Raw genomic sequence first — 25569 nt, forward strand, 5'->3', positions numbered from 1 at the left:
CTTGAACTTGCTGGCCTCAAGCAATCCTCATGCCTCGGCCTCCCAAAGTACTGGGATTAGAGGCATGAGCCACTGCACCCAGCCAGCCTGATTTTTTTAATTCCAGTCCAGACCAATAAATAGTTTTTCTAAGTCTCTACCAGCTGTTATCTTCTGAGATTCTCAAAAAGGAGCAATGGACACCCCTAAGGTGACAACAATGTGGGGAATGAGCAGCCAAAGTAAAAAAGGTTTACTGGTTTATCATGTGTTCAGATATTTAAAGTCCTAGGCCTGCTCTGCAGATCCAGATGAAAGGTGGTGCCTTCTGTCACACAGTTTCACTGACTATGTCATTATATCAAGAACAACTTCTCATATAACATTCCAACAACGGCAAGTACATGTCATAAATGGCCAATATGATTAACAGTGTAATTTGTAAAAGTGACCAGGTAAAAATACAGTTGGCTAACCATGTGATAAAACCAATTGAAAAAGTGAACAGCAAAACAAAACTACCTTGAATCTTTCTACTAAATAGCCAGAGATTTATATAAAGTTAAGAATAAATACTGTAAGTAGCAATATACATTGTTAACGTGGGACACAGAGGGGTAAAAACTTCTTAAGGAGATTTGAAAACGATTGCACTTGACATAGAAAAGTTTTTCGTAAAAGTTCAACTTCAATAAATACGTCTCTACTATATTATTCCATATCATGCATTTTTCTTAGACTTCAAATTTTAAGTGAGCGACTTTGAATGGATTATCTTTTTTTTAATTTTTTTCATATTTCAATGTCAAAAGTTCCCATGCCTTTTCAAGAACATGAGGCATGTTGCTATGCTCAAGGTCTCTGAAATTTTCTAAAGATTCTGGGTATACAACAAAATATACCCTTGAAGCTACATTAAAAAGAATTGAATCTGTTTTGTAAAAATGTGTGCAGCCAAGTTATCAGCTCCTCCAAATAAAAAGAGTTGTACAGACAGCCTCCAGAGGCAGTTTCACCCCATCAAAATTGTGATACCTTGAAGACTTTTTTTTGTAAGCTCTATTAAATTGTCAAGAGCACTTTCAGTATCCCAAGTTAGCAGAGTTTTCACCCATTTTTTAAAGACTTTCCCGTAGTTGGTTTTCTCCCACTTATAAATTTATTAACTCTAAATGCAAATATTTCACTTCATCCCATCATCTTTCCAACAGTCTTGGGCTGTTTTCCTAAAAGATAACTGGAATGCTTTAATCCTCAGATTTTGTCAATTAATTCTTTTCAATAATCAAATTTATGTTTGAATATTGTATTTAGTGATTCTCTCAGGCCACTGAAATCTGTTCATGACAGCAATCATATCATTCAAATCATTCTCTTGCACATGTCACTAAGAGGAAAACGACCCACCATGAATATAGCTATTAATGTCAAACAGATTGTCATCTGGGAAAACAAAATGCATCAAAATCAGCTTCGGACAAAACACAGCTCTATGGGAAAACACCAGATTTTTATGTGCAAATGTCTTCAATGTCTGATAGAAATTTTTAGAGAATGAGTTAGCAAAGAATCTGCTCCTCCTCTGCATAATCCAGGACAATGTAATGAAAATAGTTTTCGAGGTAAAGGGCTTTTAGTCACAGCATATTATGATTTTACCAAAGATGCATTTGCCCCACTTTCTAGTAAACATTATAAAGAAACGTCTGGCTTCTAGATTGGGTAGAGGGCTCTATTTAGCCTATCAAGGCACAGACCTGTTATAAACTCTGGGGCGCTTGCCAGAATTTTTTTCCCCAGGAACTCTGAGTAAAGATCGTACCTCGAAAGCAATGTGCGTTGCAAACCACACAGATTTAAGCTCCCACTCTCGCCTCCATAGCTTGGCATCTGCGGCTTTTGGGGTATTCCCCGCCTCCTAAAACTCAGACTAAATCACCACCTCCCACCACCACCATGCCACCATCCTTGAGCAGCTCTCAGGGGCTTAGCACAGAGCGCGTCCGACGCACACCTGCAGCCCTCCCGGTCCCTGCAGGGTAAACCCAGCTCCCAGCCATGCGCGCACCCACAAACGCTCTCCTATTTTCTTCGCTGCAAACTGCCCACAAATTAGTCACCCACCTCACCCCTACTATTTATTCCCCCACGTCCCTGCTGCCTTTTCCCTCTTCCGGTGGCTTCGTCCCCAACACACCTGTCTACCCCTACGGCTGCCAGACGTCAGGTGCCCACGCTGCACCCTATCCCGCGCCCCCTCAATCCGACTGGCGCTTCCCCGTCCGCCCCGAAGGTCAGTTTGCTCGGAGCACCCGCTGTCCCCCACCCCCGTGCCCACCCGCAGACCTCCTCCCAACTCCCACCCTCGCGGGCATTGGGAGAGAAACCAGCACCGTACCTGCCGAGAGCTCGGCGGCCGCGGCGAGCAGCAGGAGAGCCTGGCGGAGCGCTGAGCAGAGCGCCCGGGTCATCGCCACCAGGCGGCCGCGCCGGGGCTGCGAGGCCCCAGAGCAGAGCGAGGCAGCCGGGGCAGCACGGCCCGCTTTGAAGTTCCCGGGCCGCGGGAGGGGAGCGCGGCACCGACACCCTTTTGAAGTGCGCGGTTGGCTCTAGTCACTGTGGGCGCCCCCCTCCCCGGCCGCCCCCATCCCACGCCCCCCGCGGCTGGCGGTGCGCGGCGCTCCTGCCACTGGCCCCGCAGCCGGGCGGGGAGGGGGTGGTGGGGCGGGCGGCAGAGCCCGCCCCTGCCGCGCCTCCGCCCCCTGCGCCCTCTCGCAGCCGCCCGGGCCTGCTGCTGCAGGGCAGGCGGGCAAAGGCGGCCCTGTGCCCGGCAGTGAGATCGCCCAGAGCTGGGGCGAAGAAAGAGGGGGCGTGGGGAAGCGGCGCGGAGCCTCCGGGACTAGATACTCAGGAACGGGGCTCCTCACGGGAGGAAAAGCCCCACTGAGACTTTAGGGAAACTTCAACTACGCGGCGATTGCGCCCAGGTGATCCGCTCTATAACCTCCCGCAGAAGAGCCAGCCTCCTAGCTCTCCTGACGTTTGTTGTCCAGGGTCCTTAAGTCCAACCAGGCTGCGCTGTTAGAGCCCCGCGGGCTTCCTACTGGCTTGTCCCACCCCTGCGTCCTGGCCGTTTGTGCCTCTGGGGAAGGGCGCCCTCTCTGTTCATCCCTGGAAATGACCAGTTGTCCGACTGCCTTCTGGACCTATAAGCTTTGGTTTAACAAACTTCGTCTCTTCTTGGGTGCCTTTTGGGAACCCTTCCCTCTATGAATGGCAACCAAAGCTGGAACACCTGCGCCAGGTGATGTGGCCATCTACAATGTGTGACCCACGTCTGGTGGTAAAAGACCTCACCTATGGAAGATAATTTCGGCAGCTACAATTTCAGCAACTGAAGAACTAAGGGAACATGAACATACACACACGCACACGCACACACACACACGGATTAAGGGAAGGGGAAGAATTGTTTAAAGTAGTATATGAAAAACTTGTTTGAGTATTGTTTAATCCCTAGAGGCTCACTGTCAAATGGGTGTGTTTCCCAGGTGGATTGTGCCTGAAAATATAAGGACAACGGCAACATTACCAATTTATAGAAATTAAATTCAGTTCACCTATGGAGCCTGAACATTAAAGTGAATGGGATTATTTCAATCTGAACAACGCGAAAAAGCAAGAATACAATACTGGTGTTATTATTACTGTTAGGGGGTTCCTTGAAAAGTGATGGCGTCATAAAAATTGCTTTAGAGTAAAACATTGCTTGCTTCTTCACCTAGCTCAACACTAAATTATATGCTAGGTGTTCTTTCTAAGTTCTATGAAAGACCTATGGTGAAATGTTGTATGTAATTGACTTTATTATCAAAGGATTACAGTATTGGAGATGAGATGGTTGCTGGACTTTGAGATGTGGGTGGCATCCTGAGGATCTTTTCTGCCACCATCTTATATTCCTAAGCACAAAAAAACTTTGTTCTCGTTTTATCCTGGATCCAAACAAACAAAAAACTGGAGATGTGGGACAAATCTGAGCCCTTTCAGACACCCACAAAACAGATGCTTTTTTAAAAAGGCAAGAAAATGCTAGGACACATTATATTTTGTCTGGTTTGGCTTGCTAATTATTTGATAACTGCACCTTAAATTGTGATCTGCCAATAGATCATGATACCGGGAGCCTAAATAGCAAAATGTAGTGAACTTTCTGGGTCTGCTTCCTCAAAAGTAAATGGAACTTAATTCCTCCCTATTTCCCAGAACTTTGACCAGGATCAAAAAGGGTAGTGTATGAGAGAGCATTGTTAAACCATACACATTACAACAATGGCAGGGATTTACTCCCCACATACTTATTTTGTCTCTAAAGCAACATCCTCTGCAAGTTGTAAAGCTCTCATTTGAAAAAAAAAAATGCCGGTCGCGGTGGCTCACGCCTGTAATCCCAGCACACTTTGGGAGGCCGAGACGGGAGGGTCACGAGGTCAGGAGATCGAGACCATCCTGGCTAACACGGTGAAACCCCGTCTCTACTAAAAATACAAAAAATTAGCCGAGTGTGGTGGCGGGTGCCTGTAGTCCCAGCTACTCGGGAAGCTGAGGCAGGAGAATGACGTGAACCCAGGAGGCAGAGCTTGCAGTGAGCCGAAGTGGCGCCACTGCACTCCAGCCTGGACGACAGAGCAAGACTCCGTCGCCAAAAAAAAAAAAAAAAAAGCTTATTATTCCAAGAAGTCAAATATTGAATAATTTCAATATTCTACACAAACTCAATGCTTTCCTCTTAGTCTAATGGTGCGTTATCAACACGGTAGCCACTAGCCACATGTGAATATTGAGCCCTTGAAATGTGCCTAGACGGAATCGACATATGCTGTAAATAAAAAATACATGCTAGATCCAAAGATTTAGTACAAAAATAAGAAGGTATAAAATACATTACTAATAATTTTATCTTGCTTAAATGTTGCAATGATAGTATTTTGGACATAGAGTTGAATAAAATATATTATTAAATCAATATTACCTATTTCTTTTTACTTTTTAGTGTGACTACTAGAAAATTTTAAATTACACAGGTGGCCCACATTACATCTCTACTGGACAGTACTGGCCTAAAGAATCCTTATCAGATGGCAAGGATCCTTACCTTGTCTTAAGAACAGTATATATATAGAAAAAAAAAGAGTAGTTAGGTATCTTGTCAGTCAGTATATGGCCAGCCAATAAAGGAATCAGGATCTTTTAAATTATTGGTTCAAAGTTCTGTAAAACATCAAGAAAGGTTAGTACATCAAAAATCTAAGTACTTTATTTGTAGGAATATTTTAAACTAGGTCTTAAATACCATTTTCCCCACCCTCTTGTGCATGTTCCAATGTCAGTACCATGAAAGCTTTGCAGTAAGGTGTTAACCACTCTCAGTGTATGGAATCCTAATAGCTAGCAAAGTGTACTCTTAGGAAATTATAAATATTCGTTATATGCTTGAGTTCTTAATACCACACTCATGGCAACCAAGAAAAGATCTTAATCCTTATAATGTGTCTCAATTATACTTTATTTACACACACACACACACACACACACACGCCCATGGAAATTAATCCGGTCTTAATCCAATGTCTTTTAAAATGAACCATTAATAAAAAATACTCTTTGGACCATGTTTAGTTGTTCATGTCATCTAATATAAACAATAGAAATGCATTATTCAAGATGTGATATAACACGTCTTTCTTTCATATTTTTGCACATAACAGAAAAAGATTTACATGCAAGATTCTTTTATTTCACTGGAAAGAATTTACATGCAAATGTGTTTTTCAAGATTTAACATCCCCCCCGCCACCTTAATCTCTATTTGTACATATTCATTGCCATAGCAACATTACATCATGACTCCTGTATTCTCGTAAACCAAAAGAAAACAACAACAAATAATTGAGGGGTTCATAGCCCATCAGCAAAACAGATTTTGTCTGAGTAAATCTTATATAAGCAAGGAAACCAGGTATAGGAACTGTAAATTGTAAAGATTTGATACATTGCAGAATAACATCCCAAATTAATAAGGCAGAGAATGGTGTGTAATAATTGAGCTTTGAAAAAGACTATCTGTTGGGTGTGGTTTTTTGTTTGGGATTTTTTTTTATCATGCAGGTTCCTTTTATTATTATCCTTTCCAGAATCTCCAAACCCATGCATCTTAATTTCTCATTTCATCTTGGAACATGAATTTATCATGGAATGAGCATATGGTGAGGAGGCATGCTACAATAATTTGCTATGCACTATCAAGGCCTAATCTTTTCTCATTTTACTGCATTTTTCCTTCCCCAAACTCACATTACCCCTAAAGAAGTGCATGGCACACTCAGCTTCACTCATCTCATCTCATCTCTTAATCCCAGAAATCTTTGCTTTGGGAAATCTTGGTTTCACTTCTATTCTTTTTTTTTTTTTTTCTTAATTTCCATTCCATGAAAATACTCATGTGTTTCAGGACCTTTATTGAAATTTTGCAATATGTGTCCTCAATGCATCTACCTCATGAGGCAGCTCTGGTTTCATAAAGAAGAAAAATATGGACCCCTCTGTGGACATGGTTAACGAGCAGATATCAAACTGTTTCTTAGCTCAACTGCTGCTGCTAAATCTTAAAGTCTATTTTCAGTACTTACATTATCTGTTTTCACCACCTTCCAAAGTGGTTACACTCCTTCACTAATTTTCTTTTCTTTATTTTTAAATTATTTTTATTTTTATAGATTCAAGGGATGTAAGTGCAGTTTTGTTACATGCATGTAATACATAGTGGTGAAGTCTGTGGTTTTAGTGTACCCAGCACCTGAACAGTGAATACTGTACCAAATAGGTACTTTTTCAACCCTTACCACCAGGCTCCTTCATCCGCCCCTCTTTGGGAGTCTCCAGTGTCTATTTTTCCCATCTTCATGTCCATGTGTACCCTTTGTTTAGTTCCCACTTACACGTGAAAACATGCAGTATTTGATTATCTGTTTCTGAGTTATTTCACTTAAGATAATGGCCTCCAGCTCCATCCATGTTGCTGCAAAGGACATAATTTCATTCTTTTTATGGCTGATTAGTATTCCATGATGTATATATAGCACATTTTCTTTATCCAACCATCTGTTGATGGACACTTAGACTGAATCCATGACTTTGTTATTGTTAATAGTGCTGTGATAAATATACAAGTTCAGGTGTATTTTTGATATAATGATTTATCTTCTTTTGGGTACATACCCAATAGTGAAATTGCTGGGTTGAATAGTAGTTCTATTTTTAGTTAAGAAACCTTCATATTGCTTTCCATAGAGGTCATACAAGTTTACTTTCCCACCAACAGTGTGTAAGTGTTCCCCTTTCTCCACCTCTTTGCCAACATCTGTTGATTTTGACTTTTTAATAATGGCCATTCTGACTGGTATAAAATGGCATCTCATTGCCCTACTGATTGTCGTAGCCTTTTAATACTATTGATAGGGTATTTTCCTATAACTCAAATTTTGTCTGTTTTTCCTTTCACTGATCAATGTCAGTATGCTGGGCTGATAAGCTATATTCTATATAGGCCCTATAAAAGGCAGGTCAGAGATTCAGTTCCAAGTAAGCAAGTCACACCACTTGGATCATATTCTTAGAATGGGCCCATAATTACACCCCACCCGAATGAGGTCACAAGGATGTAAGAGAATTAGATGGCATAGTATAAGTCTATTACTTCCTGGGAAGACTCAAAGAAGGTAGTTATTAAAAACCCCAGACAAAAACGTGAGGGTTCTGATTATCTTGACTGAAGTAAATGAGTAGTTTAAAGCTGCTCTGTCAAAGGTGGCAGCCACCAGCCACTTGTGGCTACTGAGTACTTGAATGTCACTTGTCTAATTTGATGTATACTATATGAAATGCAAACTAGATTTCAAAGACTTAATACCAAAAAAAAGAAACTTAAAGTATCTCAATAATGTTTATATTAATTACACGTTGAAATGATAATATTTTTGATATTTTGGGTTAAATAAAATATATTATTAAAATTAATTTTACTTTTCTTACATTTTAATACAGCTATTAGATTATATATGTGGCTCTCATTATATTTCTACTGGATAATGCTGATCTAATGAATCCTTATTCAACATTAAAGATTATTTTTCCTGTACTTGAAATGTACCAGCAGCAAGACTGTATGAGTCCATTTTCACACTGTTATGAAGAAATACCCAAGACTGGGTAATTTATAAAGAAAAGAGGTTTAATTGACTGACAGCTCTGCATGGCTAGGGAGGCCTCAGGAAACTTATAATCATGGTAAGGCCAGGCGCAGTGGCTCACATCTATAATCCCAGCACTTTGGGAGGCCGAAGAGGGCGAATCACCAGGTCAGGAGATTGAGACCAGCCTGGCCAACATAGTGAAACCCTGTCTCTGCTAAAAATACAAAAAATTAGCCAGGCATCACACCTGTAATCCCAGCTACTCTGGAGGCTGAAGCAGGAGGATCGCTTGAACCCAGGAGGCAGAAATTGCAGTGAGCTGAGATTGCACCATTGCACTCCAGCAACGGTGACAGTGCAAGACTCCAACTCAAAAAAAAAAAATTCATGGAAGAAGGCACCTCTTCACAGGGTGGCAGGAGAGAGAATGAGTGCCAGCAGGGGAAATGCCAGACACTTATAAAACCATCAGATCTCGTGAGACGCACTCACTATCAAGAAAACAACATGGGGGGGAAATTGCCCCCATGATTCAATCATCTCCCATCGAGTCCCTCCTGCAACACATGAGGATTATGGGATTACAATTCAAGATGAGATTTGGTGGGGACATGATGCCAAGCCATATCAAAGATCTTTCTTCCAATCACATTGCTCCAAATGCAGTTATCTATTACTCTTTTCATTTATTCAATAATAATTCATATTCTGTCAATAAGCAAGTCACATTTATTTTTGTTTTCTGTTGTCTATTATCATGTTAGCTGTTATTACCATAGTTGGAGCTGGAGTAATTTCATACCCGAATTGTTGTAATTGCCGACTAAATCAACTCTGTATCTTCACGTTATCCCAATCTTAATGTATCCTCGAGGTTGCCATCAGGACAACTTTCTATTAGCACGACTCTTATTATGTTATTCCTTGCCCTCCAGTCTTTGATGATCACCCTTGCCTATGGAATCAAGGCAAAATTTTCTAGCACAAAGGTTCTTAAATTTTGTATATCATTATCCCTTTTCACACTTCAGAAATTTTAAGGATCCCTAAGAGTTTATGTTTAAATGGGTTACATCTATCAATATTTGCTATATTAGAAACTAAAACTGAGAAATTTTTAAAACAAAGGAATATATGCAAAGACATATTTCATTGACCTTCAGATCAATGACATGATTATACATCACGTAGCCTCTGAAAAATTTCAATATATACTGGTGTGAGACCAAGAGAGGAAAAGGCAAATAACATCTCGGTATTACTTACAGAAGTAGTTTTCACTTTGTGGACCCTGAAAAGGTCTTGAGCACCCTCAGGGGTATCTGGGCCACATCTTGTGAACCACTGCCCTAGCTCATTTCCATACATTCTTCCTAGATGATCTCCTCCACTCCCACAACTACAGTTTTGATTTCTGTTATGTGCTTAAGACACCCAAATCTCTGTCTCTAGCCTCGATCTTGCTTCTAAACTGCAAATCTGTATATACTATTATCTCTACCTAAATAGCCCAAAAGTAGTCAAACCAAACATGTGTCAAGCAGAACTCTGCTCCCCAAACCTGCTCCTCCTCCTGTCTCTTTTATTTCAGTAATTGTCACTAAAGAAGCCAATTACCTTATTTTTCTCCTTATCACTTTCCTCTCCCTCAATCCCTCATATCCAGTTAATCAGCAGTTTCTATGGATTCTAGTCTTCATAAAAGTCTCTCCAGTTTTTTTCATTTTTCTCCACCTCACGGCCACTAGCCTAGTTCCATAAAAGAGTCTTGCTCTATTACCCAGGCTGGAGTGCAGTGGCACTATCCAGCCTAGTTCCATGAAAGAGTCTTGCTCTATTACCCAGGCTGGAGTGCAGTGGCACTCTCAGGGCTCACTGCCTTGACCTCCCAGGCTCAATCGATGCCCCTGCCTCAGCCTCCCAATTAGCTGGGATCAGAGGCGTGCATCACCACACCCAGCTAATCCTCCCTTTCCTGAGGCTCGCTCCCTTCTGACCCATTCCACAGCCATAAGCCAGAGAGATCTTCTTCTAGCACAAATGTGAGCATATCACTAAAAACCATCCCATCTAAAATATAATGCCTGATCTAACACTGGCATTATTTATTATTTAACCTCCCTAAATTCTAGTTTGCTTATCTGTAAAATGAAGGTAATATTTGTAGCTGCTTCCTCCGCTTGACGTTAAGATTAAATGGCATAGCATGCAAGTGCCAAGGGGCATCTGGCACATGATGAGCACCAATCCACTTTAGCGTGTTGAGTTATGAAGGTGATGTTCATGATCCTGAGGCCACTGAACACCAACTTAAAAAAAAACCCTTGTACCCCAAACTCCCAACTTGATCATTACATATTCTACACATATAACAAACACTCATATGTAACCCATAAATATGTAAAATATCATGTCTCAATAAAATAAAAACAATAACAAAAACATAAAACCTTCCATGGCTTAATATTACCTTCAGGTAAAATTGCAAACCTCCTTTTTTGGCTTAAAGGTCCTTTAACATCCAGCAAAATGGGAAAAATCATATTTTCACACACACAAAACATTTGATAATGAGGTAAGATTATGGGAAAGCCTTTTTGAATTAAAAAAATTGGACAAATACAAGGAACAGGTTCTTAATTACTTATGTGAGAAAAAAGAGAAAAATACTAAATATAATTAAAATTTACAAGTATTTAGTTATGTGGTTGATAAACGTCTTTGAAAAATGCTAGATCTCTGTTTTCCTTTTCTGATGATAAGAGTTTATGTACAGATATTGGTTGCCATAAATGACCCATTTCCAAATGAAAGGGACCACACAATTGTGTGTGTTCTCTTCTATTTGCCTGTTTTTGTTTTTGTGTTGTCCGGAAGGAACTTGGTTCTCCATGTTTTTCAAAACAAAATGTAGAAAATGAAACAGATTACAAATATGAAACCTAGTAGGAAAATAAACTGAAAAAAAACAACAATGATAGAAAACACTACCACTTGAGGTTCCAGAGGTGCAAATTTGAGAATGAAGAGAAAGATGCTAAGAGATCTCAATAAAAATTCAAATCTAATAATATCCGGTTTGATTACCATGTGATCCGATATCTTTTCCCATTCTACTGCCAAAAAGGATATCTTTCTTCTAATAAGAGCCCCAAAATGTGTCTCTGCTCTTAGGAATTAATAAGTTTATAATAAATCATTATCAAACCACCCATTTTTATTTAGATCAGTCCTACCTTAAAATGATGAACTACTATATACAGCACACTCTGACATTTTGGAAGATGAGTGTATTATTTACTTGCTCCCCTGTCTTTATCTGTTGTATAGAGATGTAAAATAACTCTGATACCTATAGTCATTAATTCTCTGAGAATCAAGTTTTTCTTAAGAAACTCTGCTGTGTTTGGGAGAAAACATTGCCCAATACTTGATCCACCACTCAAAGCCAAGTTAGCTCAAAGTTTATCATCCCCTATACCTCAGCTACACAAGGCCAAAGGACTTGGGGCAGGGCCTGTTGGCCCAAATCTAGTTAAAAGAAAATATGCCTCAGCCCATGCAAAAAAGTTAAGTAACCCTAGCCCATCTTTGATTCTTTCCAGCCTTTCTTATTCCATATTCTTTTACTCCTTCCTCCCATACAATGGCCTCCTGATCTCTCACCCGTTCCTCCCATGCGAACAAGAAATGTTCAGAAATCATATGTTTATTGTTGATCAATTATATTTCACAATAAACAAGATTCTGTCAGGCTATTACTATAGCCAGCTATTTGTATATTGTGTCTGTAAGCCTGTTTTGAAGAATGAAAATTTATTCTTAAAAGACTTTCAAGAAATAGCAATCCCATTAGACAGAAATTTGAGATCTATGGAGAAACTTGAAATCTCACTGTCAAGAAGATGTCAAAGGTATTCCTGTAAGAAGACCAGAATCTGCCTTAATTGAGTATAATATCTTCTGAAGTTTCAATGCAGAGAATATTATCCTGTGGGGGAGAGGTAGATAAATAGACCTCTCAATAATTCATTCTGCCACCAGTACATGAGCCCAGAGTGGGGACATGAGAGACCACAAGTAGAAGAAAATGTTCACCCTCTAATACTCCAGCTCCAATGTCGTACAAAATTGTTTTCTGAATTCCTAGTATTAGAGTTAACACGGGGCTGGAACATGTCAACAAACTCCATTTAAAGCTCACAGATAATAAAGAAGGAAACAAAACCAGATAGGAACACATAACCAGGAAATATAGTTCATAAAATATAATTTGCTCATGATTTATCTTGTGTTCTTCTAGACAGGCATCTCCTCCTCTGCTCCAGGCTCATTCTCCTGTGGCCCAGGCAGCAAAGGCAGCCTCTAACATGAATGGGAGGCTAATTTCTGAGAGCAAGAGGCATTCCCTCTTGCCTCCTTAAAGCCCACCTTCTAAATTCTCATTCTTTTCCAAGAATCCACCTCTTCACCACATGATTGGACCCAAAAATATCCAACTCTCTCAAGTGAGACCCCTCACTCTCCTCCACCCAACATGTGTGGCCTTACCACTTCACAGAAGAACCATATCAGAATAAAAGAAAAGAACACCAAAAAAGGCTCAGACATACACACCCCCTGCCCCCACTATGACACTCCCCATCCCCACAGTAGCAAAGTACCCAATCCATTGCAGCACTAGATTTATGTCTTTGTGGATGATTGACAGTCAAGTTTGCATGCAAAAGCACCAGAGATGAGTTGCCCCTGAAGAAGGTGGCCTGTTCCATCACCCTGCTGCAGCTGTCCCTTAAGAGACCAAACCTAGAAAATAAGGTAGGAGCTGAGAATTGGACAACCAGTTGTCATCTGCTTCTTCAAAGTCCTGGAACATATGCTATAGCACTGATACACCTGTCAAACTCTATGTCCTTAGGAAAAATGAAATGGAGAAAGATGATTTTCCACATTATTTCATAAACTTCAGAGGTCAAACTATTTGACAGGCCATGGCACAGAGGCAAACAGAAAAATTATGGTTTTCTGTATTGATTTGATTATTTCCATAAAGTCTCAAAGTCTTATATAAATTGTAAGTTTTCAGGGTCTTTATACATCTTTAGAGTATATTGAAACAGTATTGCTAATATCTTTCTTTTCTTCATTAATTCCATAAATGAAGAAATATTACTGTGTGAAGGGAATCGTTTCTTGACACATACATCAAACAGATTTAGGTCATAGTGTCCCCTTTTGTTAACAAAATTTTAAAAAATTGACATAATTTTTCAGACATATTTCTTGAATGCCTTCCACATGGAAGGTGTTATCATAGCCCTGTCATACAGAAGGAGATATGTCTGGTCCTGTTTCAAGGGAGTGGGCTTATTTTTGTTAAACTATGGAATTATTGCCATCTCTACCATGTGATAATTGTGTAACTATGGTCAGTTTACTCCTTGGGTCTTTTTACTTTCCCATTAATTCACAGTGAATAATTATAAGAATTACATTAGAATTAGTATTCTTTGAATTACTTAAAGGCCTTGTACATTGCAAGTACTCAATAAATATAAATGTTCATCCTCTTAATTCCTGGTTTTTACTAAAATTTGTGCTTAGAATTAATTTTCCTATAATTAAATAGCAGTTAAAAGTTAATTTTTAATAATTTCCACAAGGTAAAATCATATAACTATTTAGAGTGGGATTTTCTAACTAATTTGAATGGGTCATCTTTTATTACCTAATTCGTTTATTAATTTTTTCAACACCTACTATGTGAAATGCAATATGCCAGGCACAGGGTACATAGAGTGAAAAAGAGAGATGCCATTCCCTGTTCATGGAATTTATGTCAAACAAAAGAGAAATATCTTAAACAAGTAGTTACACAATTTATTAAATTACAATAAGTATTACAAAGAGCAAATACAGGGTACTATAAAAACCATAATGGGCTGAATCTGTCAGAGATGGCATGAAAGATTTTTCTTAGGGAGTGAGTCAAACATATCTTGACAGTAGAACAGACATTAGTTAGGCATCAGGAGTGTGTGTGTGTGTGTGTGTGTGTGTGTATAAATGACTCAAGGAAAGAAGGCAGTTGGTTTTAGAGGAAGCTAAATAAGGCCAATGTAGCAAGATAAGAAAAGTGCTAGAGATGACTCCAAAAAAGTATTCAGATCAGGCAGGCAGCTTTTAGGCCATGTTAAGGATTTGAGTCTTAATTTTTAAAGTAATGGGAAGTCATTGAAGAATTTCAAGCAAGGAGATGATATAATTAGATGGAAATGTTAAAAATGTCACTCTAGCTTCTGTATGGAGAGTGGGCTGTGGCTAGGCAAGAGTGAAATCTAGGCCACTAGCTGGGAGGATTATGCAGTCATCTGGGAAAAGAAAAACGATGTTAACAGAAACCAGTATGAGCAGGGGTGATGGAGAAAACAGAATTATGTTGAGGGAAGAGGAGGAGGTAGGAATCGAGTAGAATGATTCAAGGTATCCCCCAGGATTCTAATGTCTGCACTAGGTGGACAAAGATGCCATTCACTCAAGAGGGAACACTGAGAAGGGTCAGGCTGGATATGTACAAAATCCTTTTCCGACCTTAAGTTTGGAACGGCTGTAGATGCCAAGTACAGCTAAGTCAGTAGGTAGCTATATAGATCTAGGGCTTAGAGGATTGGATGTGGCTGGAAGTAAAAATTTGTGAGTTCTCTTATACAGAAGGTAATTAAAGCCAAGATTATGGGTAAGATTTTCTGGATACATGTTTTTAGACTAGACCTTCAATGAAACTGTCTTGAAGTGCTCCCTGATTTTTTATAGTCTTCTAGCAAAGCTCACAATTGGTTCAACCTGACTTAAAACATTACCAAGACTCTTGCTATGGCACCAAGGTTTAGACTCTTAACCAATTACTTATGGTAACTGTCTAAGACAATTTAAAATTCTTTCCTAAGAAAAATGTTGACTCTATGTGTAGATACCACTGTATTGGCCAACACCTGTGCCAGTGTGTTGATTTTTTCACTGAGATAGACTTCAATTTCATGTACTCAAGGGTACACAACTGAAAGAGAACTCTGTCCCTTTAATGCTGGAGTTTAAACCATATGACTTTCATTCCATTCACAACACAAAATAGCTACAATACAGCTATTTCCTAGAAAACCCAATCATGAAAGAAATAAGTCTATTTTTCCTTGAGAAAAGTATTTGTCTGGGAGGAGGGAAGCAAGATACATTCCTCTACTAGTTAAATTATCAGCAAGAAAAGTAGCGGTGATTGAAGATATCATTTTAGTCTATTATGTTGTCCTAACTGGGGATTGTTTCCTTGCATCATTGAAGGTTAAGGTATTAAAGAACAAATTTCTGCAAATTTCAAAACTCTGCCTCTTTTGAAGCATGGCATGGTAGAAGAGAAAGATGGAGAAAAAGTTAAATTTTTATTTGTATTTCTATTTGTTCCACACAGAATTTGAGATGCTTTATAAGAATACATGGAATAAAATATAAGTATGTATATTCAGAAAAAGGAAAATACAAATTGGAGTAGATGGTTATGACTGAGGGAGAAGTGAAAATGCAACATGTAGGTCAAAGACTCCTACATAGGTACTAAAGTTGGATTGCAGATTTGAGTCTGAAATTTTGGCTTTTGAGTAAAGAGAAACACCATTGTATTCTTTATTATGCATAAGGATTTTTTTTCTCCTAAACACAATTTATTACTTGGAATTTTGTTTTGAAGACACTGAAAGATACAGTAAGAAACATACTCAAAAATGTTCCTGAAGTAAATACAGTAGTAGATTTTGTATACCTTTTTCTGGTAGAGTTCCTTAATTCCAGACTTAAACTTGATTCCAAAACAACTTAATAACAGCAATTCTGTGAGGTGAGAGGAGTGGAAGGAAGAGAATCAGTGTGACCCAATGATGTGACTGTGTAAACGACTAACTTAATTCTGAGCTAAACCCCGGAAGAGCTAGATGACTGATTCTTTGCTGTTTTAAATGAGATCTTCTAAGGGAATCCGATGAAAGCTATGGACCCCCAAAAACACACTCATACACACATATAGAACATAGCATATAAATGCAGATGATTCACAAATCCCTTAGAGCCCAGGTTGAAACATGTGATGTCAAGTGTCTATAAAAAGTAATTTAGAAGTAGCATAAGGGAGTACTTGAGAGTATATGCTAGGCATCAAACAGATCTCAGTCTGATTTCGGGTTTTGCCAATTGCTAGCAGTAGAGCAAGCTACTTAACTTCTCTAAGCCTCAGTTTTCTCATTCTTAAAATGAGGGTCAATAATATTGTTTATTTCATAGGGTAGAAGTGAGGATTAAATGAGATAATGCATATGAAGGGCTTTGCATAATGTCTTTAACACAGTAAGGACTTAATAGTAGCTATTAGTTACTGTTAGCTTTATGAATTCATAATTAATTGAAGCTATTGTTACTGGCTATTAGTTATGCTGTCTCCATTTCCCTACATGACCAAGAACATTAGAGAAGGGGTGATCAATTCACAAAACACTGTGCATATATGTATATGTAAATGTAAACTACTTCTCTAGGAAGAATATGTATAATCTCTTTCTGATTTTCAATGAGGCCCATGATTAAAAAATGCAAAGACACAGTGAAAAGAGGCAAACATAAGTTGGCTCTGTTCTTCGTGAAGGTACTGACATAGCCACTGTTCCCCACTCTCAATTTAGAGAGAACATTCATGTGCTCAGGGCATGCATCTATCTTCTATGTTGTTCCCCTAAGAAATAATAGTGGCCTCATTGGCTGTTAATGGCCCTAAGCGTTTATTGTTCTGATTCCATTTCTGGACACTCTGTTGTTGACTTTAATGCTCCTGACTCACCCCTTATGTCCTTGGTTGAGTCAAAGATATGTTAATATTAGAAATGATAGAAAATCTCCCAGGTAAGTTACTGAGCTATGCAAAATTACTTTAAAATCCCTCCAAAAATGCCAGTAGTCACCATTGCTTCCTCTGTTTTTGTCTGCTATCTCTCCCTTCCTATTCCCTGAGTTATTTTTCCCCACACCTTTATTGACCTTATTTTGGCCTAACCCTGACTCCCCATTTTTGTCCTTGTTAAAGCTGGCATTTGCAATAAGAATATTCTTTTTTGTTGTAGTTCAGCAGACAACCAGAGTAAATCTTCAAATCTTTACTCTTCTTTACAGTGTTCATTGTATCATAAAGATTCTATTTGGTTTGTTATTGAACATACAGCATGGTTTCTTTTACTCTTTTCCCAATTCAGAACCATTTTGGACACTTGTATGAGTTTCCCTCCACACAGCTAAGAAGGTACCCTTTTGACATGAACATCGTAAAGCTTTAGGAATTGAAAACTTTTCAAAAGCCTTACAAAATTAGGGTTAGAATCAAGATGAGAATTGAGGATCTAGAGGTCAGTGAGCTTTATTTACTGAAGCTTTGCTTTGCTAATGTGTTTACACATTATGTGGCTCCAATAAAAGCCATCTCAGGATAACGCCATTGCTATTTTTTTCTTTGTTTCAGTGTCATAATTTCTGTTTTTAACATTTAATGTAAATATTATAGCCATGAATTTTTCAGCTCAAGTAATTTAATTAAAATAATCAAATAATTTAATTAAAATAACTCAAATAATTTAATTAAACATAAATTTAATATTTGGACAATATCTTCACTGCAAATAAATCAAACCCCCTTATGAGTGCCTATGATAAAGAATAAATATAGCACACACCATATGTTAGTGGCATGCTATGATGCTGTCATACATTATCTCATTTTACCTCTACCACATTTTTCTGAGGATAGTTATCCTTCCCATCTCACAGGTGATATAAACTAAGGACCAGAGGATTTGGGTGACTTGCCCTTGCTCAGCGAGTGCAAAGTTTTAATTTTTAACTCAAGTTTGTCTGACTCTAAAGCCCTTGCTTCTCTGACTAATCGAGAAGGAGCCAATTAATTTCATCAGAAACAATGAAGAAACTTTACAAAATTATGTATTCTGAGCTCTTCAAGCTTCTAGTTCAGTATATCTGGGTGGAATCTGGACCTGGAATACTTGTAAGAACTCAATTAACAGTATCTATTGTTAGTTATTAGTGATGCTGCTTTAGTTTTTCTAATAGGACCAAGAACATTAGAGAAGAAGTTATTAATATTCAAAGCATGTTGTAAATATGCAAATGTGCATCTCTCTGGGAAGCATTCCATAACCTTGTTCAAATTCTCAATGAGGCTTTTAAACCCAGAAGGTTAAAAACCACTGGATAGAGGCAAACACAAGTTGGTTTGCTCTATTTTTTAATGAAGGTTTCTACTTACATCTGACCACACCTTATTCACCATTTAAGAACATCAATGTGCTTAGGGCATGCATGTTTATTTTATATACTGCTACTCTAAGCTGTATAGGTCACTAAATGTCTCTTAGCTTTTTATTGTTCAAATTACAAATACCTTGGGCCATTCCATTTTTCACATTTGTGCTATTCACCCATCCGTAGCCCCTCGGAATTTCTAAAGCCCATGTGACTCAGAATCATAGCCAGGTTTGAGAAGAACTAGAATTTATTGAATATCTTGGTATAATAATAATCCTACTTATTAACTAAAATCTCTTTATTAACTGGCACCAGTTAATGGCCTGAAATAATGGAAATTTTTCAAAATACATCCCATTTGTGCACAGATACTAGAGCGTCTTTAAATAGAATATGTCTTAACACCACAACTGAATTCATAGTAGTTATCACTCCTGTGCATCTTCTACGCTCCAAGTTGTTTATGAACATGAATCTCTAATCTTTAGAAATGCCATCCTTGGTGTGAGATGGCACTCAACATCCTAGCACTAGGACCTGTTCTTTGAATTGATTTCTAGATATGATGTAGCACACACTGTTGGTTATTTCCTCAACACTCACTACCCTCTCCTTTCTGATGTGTTGGTTACAATGCATTCAGCTCCATGGAGTAAACTGCCATTGGTCCAGTTCATTCCCTTTTGCCAATGGTTAGGCTTATGACACAGTTTTGTCCAATGATATATAAGGGGAGGGCAGCTAAGCCTTCAAGGTTAGTCTTATGTCCCTGATATGAGACTAGTGCTCAAGGAGAAAGGTTCTCTTTGCCCCCACTCTCTGCTTTCCTGCCAGGGACACTCTCATGAGGAAGTAATGTTTAGAGCAGGGCAGCCATTCTGAGACCATAAGGAGAGACAATGCTGACCCACTGAGCATGGCAGAAGAAAAAGAAAAGAAAAACCTTGGTTCTTTATGACAATGTTGATCTACCAAACCAACACTGAGTGCTCACCTCTAGTTTCCTGCAATAAATAGTACATAACTATATAGTTTAATCTGCTTGCTTTCAATCAGAAGCATCTTAATTGATGCAAACAGTGACAAACTGTTTTGAACTATTCAAATAGATATTCACAGACATGCCACTTCTCCTCAAAATTGTGACCGACAAGACAGCCTGAATGAGGAATGTAGAATAGCCAGTGGACAGATTGGAATAAAAAGGTCTTCTTAGAAATGGGATTGACAGCCCAGGAAAGAAAGTGTTTTTCTTCCTAGCCCAATACTTTAATTAGACCAACACCTACTAGATGAAAATTTATGTTATTCAAGTCTCAAAAACTTTCCAGAAATCCAAGTTTAGAAACCTAGAAGTAATGGTTTGGAGTCCTGATTCCAAACATGCTTTTCATGCATGCTCTCTCTCTCTCTATCTCTGCCTTCTCTCTCGCTCTCTCTCTCTCTCAACACATACACACAAACTTCTTAGGGAAGAAGGTGGGACCATATCTTGGTGGGACACAAATATTATTTGAGCATAGATCCTATACTATGGATCTATGCATAGATCAGAACAGAAACTGCACATGTATCACCTCTAGCCACTCTATCCACTTGCCTGTGCCCAAGATAGACATTACTAAAAGATCACCAATTGGTTTTTCCCCTCAACCTGGGGAACAGTCTGACAGTCCTCCTCAAATCAGTGTTCCAGGCAGCCACCATTAAAGGATGGGAATTTGCCTTTCAGATAGATCCCATCTACCATCCCAATAATAGCTGATTGAAAGCTAGCCAGAAGCTGTGTTTGAGCTAACTGTATACAGACATTGGGGAAGCTTGTTAAAAATATTGTTTTGAATTTAGTACATTTGAGTGGGGCCTGAGATTCTGTATTTTTAATAACTTTTACAGGTTGCAAAATGGTGCCCACCATTTGGTTTTCACGTAAGTTTTATAGGGTTGACTAAGTTATTTTTATATTTTATATTTACACTATCCAATATTTAAAAATTGAGGGGAAATTATATAAAATCAAGAAATTTTTAATTTGCTGCTCTTTAAAAATTAGAAAATCTACAACACTGGGCTCTGTTCCAACATGATAACGACCAACTGGAGCTGAACAGAGCTGCCTTCTTTGGATGGGGCATGCACTTACCATTTTATCACAGTTCTCTTCATTCTCTGATGCCTCCCTGACACTGCGAATGAATATCACTGATGTTTACCATCGTGTTTGCACTGTCGTTTGCTTATACAAATAGTTGTCAAAAACAGGAAAACAAATGACAGACCCAAAGGGCCAGTCTAAGAGACAGAAAATTTAGTGATATTAGGGCATCAATCTCTTTCTCATGAAATTTCAAGAAGGAAGATTAACAAGGTCCTTGAGCAAGGGCTTTGCCAAACAACTGTAAGTCTGTTTCACAATTTCAATGACAGCAGGGAAACTTTATACTGCCACTGTTTTTCTTACATGTTAAAGAGCAAAAGCTCCATAGGATTACAGCAGAGAGAGAAAGTCCATTCCAGAATGTGACACTACTTGCTGCAGAGCAGAATTTAGTATGATGGGGCTGGGTGCAGTTTGTTGGTGTTGGCAAAAATCACCTCATTATAACCCATGTTCCACTCTAATGAGGAGCTAGGCATTATCTTAAAATGTGCTGCAGCAAAACCAGCACCTATATTTGGTGGTTTGTGAACAATCCTGTTATATGCCCTGAGTATTTGTAATTTCACAATTGATTCTCCAATTGTATTCTGAAAATATAAATTATCCTAGGCTAAATTTTAGAAGCAATCACTCCATTACACATCACAGCAAACAGTATTATGTAAGGTTAACCATGGTATCTTTTTTCCAGTTTATTTACGGAAGCACACATGAATACGTTCTAGTTATAAATGTTTTTAACAACAAAGAGGTACAGAGAATAAAAAGCGAAAATCTCCATATTCTTTTACCTCCCCACTGCCCTGCCCTCCTCGTTCTTCCACTCTCCTTATTAGAAGCATTCTAAATTAACACTTAGTTGTATGTTTTTCCAGACATTTTTCTACATTTATATATATATGACACGTACTTTTGTCTGGAGGATTTCTCATCACTTATGACACTATCACACTATACATTCCTCATCACATACATTTTGTTTTGCAACTTGCTTTTTTATATAATAATATGCTTGGGAAATCTTGTCATATCAGAATTTACTACATGCTTTTTAACCATTATATAGCATTCCAAATCAACCATTCCTCCATGGATGAATATTTAGATTGTTTCTTCTTCTTTATGATGTTGCAATTAATTCCCTCAGTCATATATCTTAATGCACACACAGAAGTATGTAGAAGAGATGTCTAAGAGTAACATTTGTCAGTTCAAAGTATACATATATCATTAATTTTTTACTTACTCCCAAATTGCATTCTACCTGCAATGTATGAATACCTAATTCCCCATGCTCTTGGCTATTATAAATATTTAAAGTATTTGCCTATCTGAAGGCCAAAAACATATCTCTGTTTTAATTTGCATTTAAACATTTTCACATTATTTATTAGCCATTTGTAATTCTTTGAATTTCTATTAGGTTGTCTTTTTCTTCTTAATTTGCATGAAATCCTTAGATATTAAAGTTGTTATCTTTTTATGTATATATGTTGCAAAATTTTTTACCAGGTTGACAATTGTCTTTTAACTTTGTTCTTTCACATCAATTGCATGGAAATATTCTGAATTTTTAAATATTAAAATCTGTTGAGGCTTTCTTTTATAACTTCAGAATTTTGGAATTCCCAGGAAGGTTTTACCTACCTCATGGTTATAAATATATTCTCCTTTATTTTCTATACCTGTTACCCACCAGGCCTGCTGGCCTGGATTTGGATCTCACAGTTAGATGGATGTGAGTCTGCAGGCTTCTTGAAAAGCTTCGTGGACACTGGGCATAAGCAGGACCCTTGAAAGTCAAATGATAATGTGCAATGCACAATTAGCGAACAGGTCCTAACCAGCTCTAAAATTCTGTGGCTTTTGTAGTATGGCATGACTAGAGACAACACCTTAGACAATAACATTCCCACTAAGTGCACTTTTTTTTTTAGACAGCATTTTGCCATATTGTCCAGGCTGGTCTCTAACTCCTGGGCTCAAGAGATCCACCCCTCAAGGAGGCAGCCTCCCAACATGCTAAGATTACAGGTGTGAGCCACCTTGCCTGGACACTAACTGTACCTTTGACATCACTGAAATCCTCTCCAGATCAGCAGAGAAAGCTACCTCATTGAGACTCTACTGGCAATTAATAACAAAAACAGTATTATTAATTATTAACAAAAACAACGTTAATAATAATGATGATGAAGATAACAGCTAACATTACCACTTACTTACTATATACCAGGCATTTAGCATGTATCATCTCATTTAATCCTCACAGCAACCTTATGATGGCGACATGACCACTACTATGGTCATTAGCTTCTCCTGACATTTCCTGAAGGTGCCACAGCTAGTAAACAGAGTCATAACTGAAATTATAACCAAGGAATTATTCTCTCTCATACCAGATAGTTTGTGAAGTAACCCTTTGGGAATATCCAAAAAAACAACCAACGGAGACTAATGGAATGGCTGATATAATTGGATCTGGTAAATAGGAGTTTGTGTAATGTAAGTTGAGCATTAAATCAGTATAAGTAGATTTAAAACTTGGTATGTAAAAATAAACCAAATAGTTTTCAGACAAATGTGAGAACTAAAGGAGAAAAAACTAAGCCACAGAAGTACTAAAAAGATTAAGTGATTTTTAAAAACAAATTGGAAGAGGAAATTAAATATCAAGCAAAACTCAGAAACCACTAAAAATAGATGATAAAATCTACTAGATAAAAATGAAAACTTTTTTCATTGCAAAATAATCACAAAGCCAAATGGTAAATGATAAATTTTGCTTGAGGGGGCAGGGTAGGTGAATTTGCTATTAACATCACCAGTAAAAGGCCTTGTATGTGAAGAGTTTACATGACTCTTCAATGTCCAAGAAATGTCCAAGAATCAAATTGGGAAGAAAAGGAAAAAATATGTATACATATATATAAATAGAAAAGATAATACAAATGGTTCTAAAACACATGAATTATTTTTCAGCCTCACTGATAATTTTAAAATATGGAAAACAAAATCATAATGAGGTATCATTTTTTAATCTCTCAGTTTGGACGTCATAAAAAGAGAGGGAGAGAGAAAAAGAAAGAGAGAAATTGTGCCAGACAATTGTAGGGAAAATGCTTTTATACATTCCTGTTACAAAGGTATACCGTTACAACTTCCCCATACAAAAGGTTTAAAATCTGAAATTTTCCAAAACAAAATTGCATATAGTTTTTGACCCGCCAATTCCACATACAGCTGATGCTACAGACATATGGTCATCTGTGAAAATGGCATATGTATAAGGTAATAGAGAAGATGGAAAACAAATTAATACGGAACTATTTAATATGTAATGGGTTAAATAAATTACACTATAGCCGTATAATGGAACACTTCATAATAGAAAGAAAAAAGGGATAGGCGGTTTAAACCAATTGATCTATTATTAAGTTAAAAAGCAAGGCACATAGGAGTATATAGATTATGGTAGCTTATGTGCAGAGAAATTTTATGTACATATATACACACTAAATAATCCCCAGAAGAACTCTTTAAAAGCTGAGTGGCTAGGAAATAGGAGTGGGAGGGAGACTTATTTCTTACCATATATGTGTGTATCTTGCATTTTGAGTCAAGTATGGATTTTAATCAAGTATAAAAATTATTATTAATGCTATTGGGAGATCTACAAGAATCTTTTCACCAGGAATCATTTTATAGAATATAATTTAGAAGATGATTTCAATATCTATAAACATGGAAATGATTTTTTAAAAGATGATAGATGGAATAATATTTAGCTGTTAAAAAATTAATTTGATCTTTATATGTGGCTAAATTTAAGATTTAAAAAACAGGTTACCATACAGTGAGTATAATCTGATCTCAATGTTTATAAAACAAACATTTTAAATGTGCCTATAGCTGCATATACATAGATATGTTTGTGAAAAAGACCCTGGAATTTCATACACTATGGATACCTAAGAAATAGGGAGTGGAGGTGGGTAACCACTTTTTTTAATTCACTTCTGTGTTGTTTGATTTTTATAAAGTAATGTGTTACATTCATGGTTAAAAATGTATATTATTCATAATTTAAGTCATGGAGACATTATTTGTATTCAGAGGATGGATAAGTTAGGGACCCAGTGATTATATAATATTATTATTTTTGTCTGAGTTTCTATGGTATTTTCTACTTGATATACTCAAAATACTCAAACATTAGGAAATACATATCAAATAACTGAAAAATATTTACTTGCGTACCATATGTTAAAGTTTATATGCTGAAATTAACCTATAGTCAACATTTAGACCTCGATGAAAAAGAGCTTAAAATAAAAGACACTTGATTCAGTCTCAAAACAACAACTGGGATTTCAAATTAAGTTAAGCAAACAGCCTCAATTCTAACTCTGAATTTTTTAGTATGTATTTATTCTTTTGAAGCTCTATGTCAGGCCAATTTACAGATGGTCTGGTGGGCCACAGGAAAATAACCCTGTTTAGCTCATGAATCATAAAGAGTTACTCTAAATAGTTATTAATGCAACTTCTCAAGTCATCTGCCTCAACCCAAGGGAATATTTTACCCTTAAGTTTAAATCTTGCTCAAAAGCAAATAGGTAGATTGATGCTCTGCTTATAAGTGAAACTGTCTCATAATGAAGCCCTTTGGGTACTCCATAATCTAAATTCCTCACCACAAAGAAGGATTAAAATTAATTCATTCAAGCCAGATTCTGTTCTGTAATTAATAGAACTTATAAGAAGAAACATGCTCTTTAGTTTTCCCAATTGAATACTATTGAGCACCCTAAAATACTAGAAGAC

The 25569-nt window shown here is 37.7% G+C and overlaps 1 protein-coding gene across 1 annotated transcript in view; it reads right to left on the reverse strand.

Moving 5' to 3' along the window:
- The window catches only part of ACVR1C (activin A receptor type 1C), a 95565-nt gene extending 92895 nt beyond the window's left edge, over positions 1 to 2670 (reverse strand). The window contains exon 1 of the mRNA XM_002812496.4: positions 2378 to 2670. Within this exon, the coding sequence (XP_002812542.2) occupies positions 2378 to 2450 (73 nt within the window). The 5' untranslated portion in view covers positions 2451 to 2670. The remainder of the gene's footprint in view (positions 1 to 2377) is intronic.
- Between the last annotated feature and the right edge of the window lie 22899 nt (positions 2671 to 25569).

This window comes from Pongo abelii, chromosome 11 (genome assembly GCF_028885655.2).
Source record: "Pongo abelii isolate AG06213 chromosome 11, NHGRI_mPonAbe1-v2.0_pri, whole genome shotgun sequence".
Taxonomy (NCBI): domain Eukaryota; kingdom Metazoa; phylum Chordata; class Mammalia; order Primates; family Hominidae; genus Pongo; species Pongo abelii.